The sequence below is a fragment of the Uloborus diversus genome, chromosome 2 (assembly GCF_026930045.1).
Source record: "Uloborus diversus isolate 005 chromosome 2, Udiv.v.3.1, whole genome shotgun sequence".
Lineage (NCBI taxonomy): Eukaryota > Metazoa > Arthropoda > Arachnida > Araneae > Uloboridae > Uloborus > Uloborus diversus.
In genome coordinates this window covers 158,945,635-158,952,528 of record NC_072732.1, presented here as the reverse complement: position 1 = coordinate 158,952,528, position 6,894 = coordinate 158,945,635, and the positions used below count along the sequence as shown (strand labels likewise).

Sequence of the window (6,894 nt, the reverse complement as noted above, 5' to 3'; positions counted from 1 at the left end):
AGGTTATTTAAATCATTTATGTGGAATTAGGTTAAGGAAAAGTGTCCAGTCAATGTTGTTAAGTTCGTTTTTTTTTCCATCGAATTGAAAAACTGATTCAAATTCACTCAGAACAAAATAAATAAAATGTGTACTCACAGTTTATATATGGTGGTAGTTTTCTTTTCAGTTGATTGACCATTATTTCTTTTTGCTTATCGAATTCTGTAATCTTACTATCATTTTATTCCACTCATGATAAAAATTAAAAATGGTTTAACTAAAAATGCGAAAACTCGCCAAGGCTACTTTGCTTGCACAATACTAAAACTACTATAACCCTAAACAAATTTGGCGAAACCTTTCAGCTGAGAATAAAAGGAATAAAGTAAATTCTTTCTCGGTTAAACATTTTTCATTTTGTTCTACGATAATAAATTCAAGAAAATATTTTGCATACTGTCCATTCCAACTAAATGCTGCTGTAAAATATGATTAGTTAAATTAATTTAAGATTAAAAAAAACTCATATTCTTACAAATTCATACAAAACAATAAAAAATTTTACCTGGTATTACGTTATCCAATTTTGTTAATCCAGACTTTTCTTGTTTACGCTTCCACCATTTAATACTTTTTTGAAAGAAATAAGAAAAACTAACATTATTTTGAGAAGCTCGAGAATACTACTAAGGGACGAATTAATTTCTGTAGCTGAAAGCAAACTAAGACACATCGATTGCGTTAATAAATACTCAGAACAAACTGCCTGTGTTTACGTCAACAGACACACGTGATGCGCAACGTGGCAATGTTTTAGGTGCAGACGCAGTTTTATAAATCACCGCAAGGTAGCGTATTCGAGCGCTGGAGTTCCGAATTAGTGCTTGCCACTGATCTGAAGCTTGCCCGTTGCGCTGTTCGAAAACATTTTCACATGATCTGTAACCATTTATTAAGGATAGCATTAATTAAAATTAGAATTCAAAACATTCTTTTTTTTTAAACTACATAATTATTATTCTTCTCTAATTATACTAATCATGCATAGTGGAGAGTAGAGACTCTGTGTCCACAGCTCAACACATCACCGCGCCTAAGCGCCAGGAGAAGAAGAAGATAGGATTTTTTGTTTCGATTTTGCAGCGATGAGGCATAAACATGTGTACAAACAACCAAATTGAAAAAATGACTTTTTAAGCAAAAATTTCTTAGCACCTAAATTTCTTGCATCATTGTTTCATCCTGCTATGGAGTTAGAAAGTGTATTTCTTTCATATATCCGTCACATATTTAGTAAATGGACTGGATTTCAAGTAAGAGTCATGTTTCTTATTTTTACAAACTGGAACAGCATAAAAATAGTTATATTTTCTTTATTTTTATCAAAAATTTTGTATTAGGCTTTATCCACGTGTTCGTGATGTCTAAAATCTTTCAATTAAGAATTCTTATTTTTAAATGTTTTCTAATTAAATCATAATGAAAGTTTTGAGGATGTTACGATTTCAGATGAGAATAAATGTTTAGAATTCATATTAGCCCTATATTTTATTATTTTTGGTACTTTTCCGTCACTGCGCGGTTTTAGGGGATATTTCGGTAATTGGGAATCTGGGGAGGTCGTCTCATTTTGGTGTAAATAATTTTATTTTGGTAACCCTGCTGACTTGTAGTAACCCTATGTGAATAAATGTATGGGTTCTCTTTGTTTAGATTTACAACGAAAAATACACCTCTGGCGCAGGCACCGGAGCCAAAAATTGACGCCAATGAAGAAAGATCGCCAGATTCCCAATAGGGAAGTTGCAACCTATTAAATGTTCATATTTTGGCTATTGCATATTGTTAATTGACCCTCAAAACTAAAAAATTCACCATCGCCGAATTTTAAAACACCGTGGTTGATTTTTAATGAATTTTTAAAAATCCACGCGCAAAAGTGCGCTCTTCTGAAACGTCGCGAGCCTACGTCACAGGGCGCGAATGGTCAGCCTTCCGCCGATGATCCCTTGTTTTCGCTAGGGACATTTTGAGCGCGCTGATATTTTTATTTTTTAGAAATTCAATAATCCTTTTGAACACACTATGGAGGTCGGATTCGTTAAAGCACAATCTAAATAATCTTCCTCAAATAATATCAATGGTGATATTCGAATATTTCCGAGAGGATGAGAGGTTTAATGTTCCAGAAACGCGAGGAGATAAGCCTTTTACGTTTCATCTTCGAAGTCGAATGCACGTTCTTCGATTTCTCCCATGACATGTGAACCGGTTCGCTAGCGTTTCTCTCCTATCGGACGTCACTTCCTATGCCATCTGACGTCACAGGCGCTTGAACTTTAAAAATTAATTTTAAAAAAAACTACTTATCGTATCGCAAAATTTTTTTCACCTATGATGTTCATACATGTTACTCTATCATATAAAAATAAAATTGAAAAATCGAAAACTTCCCTATTATCGAAATCTTCCTGGCGGATGCGATGCTATGCATTATTTTATCTGTTAAAAACAAATTCCTGAAAAAGGGACATAAAGTCCCATAAAAGTGAAAAAAAAAAAAAAATCCGCTAAAAAATTATTAAGACATCCAAAATAAAATGGTATGCCTAATAAATAACATAAAAAAATAAAAATAAAATAATTCACCAAAGCAACTTTGAATGCTTCATTGGAATGTAAAATAATCAACCGAATAAATGAGTCCTCAACATTAAAGTTACATTAAAATGTAAAATTAGTAACACAACTCTAGGTTAGCAACTTTCAGGTGGAAAGTTATCAAAAGTTAAGTTTTATAAATGATTTTCGAATATCTGTAATTATTGGACGTTCCACGACCCTCTCCTAAATCATTTAAATTGGAATATTTTAAATGCAATTGTAGATAGATCTAGAAAATAAATGATTGAACACCAACATCATTTATGATTAAATGACCTTCTCTGAAACATTCAGGAGACAGCTTCAAAAATCGGAACAAATGGAACAGTAAACTTCCTCCTTTCCAAATCAAAGTTTCAGAAGTGAGTGGGCTGATACTGGGTTGTTTGTTTTAAACAATGTTGGTTTAAACCACAATTTAAATCAAGTTATTTTTTTCAACCATGTGGGTTATTTTTTGAAAAACTAAATCTTTTCACTCAAATGTTGCCATAAATTTTACACATGATTGATAGATATAAAATCAAATTATTGCAAAGTAACTAGCTAAGTGTAAGAGATAAATTAAAGATTAATGAATTTGCAAACTTTTTAAAAAAATGTAATGCAAATTTGCTTAACAGTTTTTCTTATCTTTCTTTTTTTTTTCAAATTAATTCTACTTTTTTTATTAGGTACATAAAAATGGGGTACATCGAACTGACCAAGAAAAAAACTTTTTTTTTTTTCAAAAGAACCAGGTTTTTTTACAAACTCTGCTTAGTTGTACAATCAGCCATCAGGGCCGGATTTAGCTTTTGAACCACTCCGTGCAAAAGGGAAAAATTGCGCCCTTTTTGTACTGCATGTATAAAGAGCCCCTTTTGTACTGCATGTAGAAACAGATTTGCAGGAAATACATAAAGTTACGACAAAAATGAAAATGAACAGCTTACATTTAGGAAAGCAATTATAAGTACAAGTAAGGGTATTTCACAATTAAAAAAAAAAAAAAGAAAAGAAAAACAAACTTTTTTCTTTAAATTTCTGTGTTACGCACTTCTGTGCCGAAAAATTATAGTATCGTGTCTTCAGTCACAGAATAAAATGAATGTTCTAATCAAATGATTATTAGTAATTTTATCATTTGTACTGAACAAAAATCTTTTTTGAGATCCCACATTTTCTATCCTATTGACTCCTAGTAATATGTAAATACAGCGAGAGAAAGGATTTAGCTTTAAGGCTCTTCTATACTGTCCATCTTGGTTTTCGACGCTAATGCTTTCTCTACGGGAAAATCTGCTACCTATTCAAAGCATAACACGAGAAATTACTGAAATATTTTCATGCGGTTTGTTTTAAACAATGGCTATGACTTAGAACTAGAGATGCTCTTTTTTATTTTTTCTGTAGTTATTTTGAAATTTTTTTAATAGCATTTTAAAACTTTAAACGACTATTTTCACACGTTTGAAAAATGATATGGAAAAACGGAAAAAGGAGCGCAAGAGATTGAACATTTCTCTTTAAAAACATGTTTTGAGTTTGTTTCTGAGACAATTTGTTCTATTGATATTCTCCACGGAGTAAAGCCTTATTTTCGAAAAATTGAGAAAAACTGCGAAAAACACGCCTTCTACCAGACCACACCCATTTCCCCCCCACACCCCCACATTGAGGGACTACTTTCTCTTCTCCCCCAGGGTCTTTGGTTGCTTCTCCGCTTTTCCCCTCTGCCTCGGCAGGCAATAAACTGGATCCCTACTAATGACCATTCATTCTTTGTCGTTTTGTGTGTTGGTCTTGTATCTATGTGACTCGACGACATCCGTTCTAAAAAGAAAACACATTTTTTTTTTCTTTATTCAAGTTCCTCAATAAGTTTTTGAAATTATTTAGGTGATATATTTTTCAATGCTGTTTTAATATAAGTACACCGTTTGAGTGTAGAAGTTATTTTGTTTCTGCATCTTATAATGGGAAAAAATGTGAGTCTTCTCGTTTGAAGATTCATTATACATATTTCAAAAATTGTCATTGCTTGAACTTTTGTCTCAATCATTTGCGCATAACCAAGATCAAAGAGCTCTACTCAGGTCCGCGCCAAGCCTGATCAGCGCCGTTGTGCAAATGTCTTTTGAGGGCCTTTATACAGTGGCGTTCGGCGAAAATAGTTAACAGCTAAGTGAGGTTTTGTAGACCAATATGACGTAGAAAAAAATACGTTTGTCATTTAATTTATTTTGAAAAAAAAATGTGTATTTAATTTTGGATTACAGTGCATGTGTGTGATTACAGTTTCACTTCATATCTCGAACTTATTTCGAGTTCAGTAGCTCCTCTGATTTGCTAATGCGTTTAGGAAAAAGAAAATATTTTAAATATTAACAATTCTAAAATACGGAAGGCATTGAATATGATATCTAAAACAAATACATTGTCCAAAGCTCTTTTTCTGACACACAAATAGTTAAAGAAAAAGGAGGGGGAGAGGAATCGAGTAATTATGGTCAAGTCGTTACTTTTTGGAATTAAAAAGTTAGCCAAAATTGTAGTCTACAATATACAAATATTACGCACAAGTAAAATATATGCAAATACACTTACCATAATTTTTATGTATGATAAAATGAAATAGTCGAACTTCCGCGAGCAATAATTAAAAATCACAAAAAGACATATTGCACAAATTATAGTACAACATATTCTCCTCAAGATCCAAAATGAAGAATAGAAAATTTGTCGCGCCTCATATGCTCAGCTTCGTGTACTATTAACCCTAAACAGCATTCACGCCTCCACACGAAGAAGAAAAATGCTAATGTATGCATTAAATAGCATCACGTGATTTCAGTGTAAAAGATTGCTCTCTTGAAAAGCATGTTTAGACACAAGGCAAAAATTTTTCGTTTTAGATAGGCAGTGAGAGGATTGCTTGTATCAGTGATTAGTGTAATTTCACCGCCACCATAAGATATAATCAGGGCCTGATGAACTCACGGTCCGGTAGGTCCATGGTCCTGGGCACCACAATTTTAGGAGTACCGAAATGGGGGTAAATTTCTTTATTTCTTCCCGTTTTTGAAAACTTCCACACAAAAAATTGCAGATATTCCTGTGAGAGGGTGCACCAAATTTTGCCAGGGCCTGGGCTTGGGCATCACTTTGGGCAGAGCGGGCCCTGGATACAATGAAAAGTTCTTTTTTTTCCCTTCTTTGGTTGGAGAGATTCTCCTCATTTGGAACATTTTTGATTGGTAGTGAAATTCGCCTTTTTGACTCTGGCACCGTCGTGCGCCTCACGACCTCGCACATAAGGACGGCGCGGCCATGGATCTACTATCTTAATTCACAATGGTTTTTTCGAACTCTTTTAATGTTTCATTTTAGATAAAGTTTTTTTTTTACAATATCAATTTATTAGTTATTATAACTGTGTGGAAAAAAAGGAAAGAAGGAGACTGCGAACAAGAAAGTTCACTATGGTAATACTGTCATCAGCAAGTATCTATCTTTTTCCCAGATAATTGTTTTTTAAAATTTTCATATTATTTTTTGTTCCTCCTATACTCAAGATGGAAAGGGATCACATTTGATTAATCCAATTATATATATATATATATATATATATATATATATATATATATATATATATATATATTCAATTTTATGAATTTTTTCCTCCCCTGTGACTTTAGAGCCACAGGTGAAAGTATTTTTTCTAAGAATCAACAAAGGTCATGACGAATGCAGCATCTCGTATCAAAATGCTTCTCCTTTGAAGATTGTACATATTTCAAGAATTATCATTACTTTTACTTTCGTCTTGATCATTTGCGCATGCTCACAATTAAAGAACTCTATTCACAATTTACAATGCATTTTCCGAACTCTTTTGATGTTACATAAAGTTGATTTTTGCAAAACGAATTTGTCTATCTTCGCAACTGCGTGAAAAAGAAATGAGACTGCGAACAAGGAAAGTTGAGTGTGGTAATACAGCCATCAGCAAGTAATTTAGTACCTCACAACCTTTTTTCTGCGATCAATGTTTTTGGAATTTTCATATTATTTTGTTTTCCTCCAATACTCAAGGTGGAACAGGATCATATTTGATTCATTCAATTTCATGTATAAAGTGATGCTTTTCTGCCAGATAGCTATTTAAAACCCCAAGTGGAAGTATTTTTTCAAAGAATCAATAAAGCAATGACGCCTGCAGCACTTCATATCAAAATAATTCTCTATAGTTCAAGAAGTATCATT

The 6,894-nt window shown here is 32.9% G+C and overlaps 1 protein-coding gene across 1 annotated transcript in view; it reads left to right on the top strand.

Moving 5' to 3' along the window:
- The first annotated feature begins 1,094 nt into the window (after positions 1–1,094).
- The window catches only part of LOC129216624 (pre-rRNA-processing protein TSR2 homolog), a 29,103-nt gene continuing 23,303 nt past the window's right edge, over positions 1,095–6,894 (top strand). Inside the window, exon 1 of the mRNA XM_054850841.1 lies at positions 1,095–1,295. Within this exon, the coding sequence (XP_054706816.1) occupies positions 1,230–1,295 (66 nt within the window). The 5' untranslated portion in view covers positions 1,095–1,229. The remainder of the gene's footprint in view (positions 1,296–6,894) is intronic.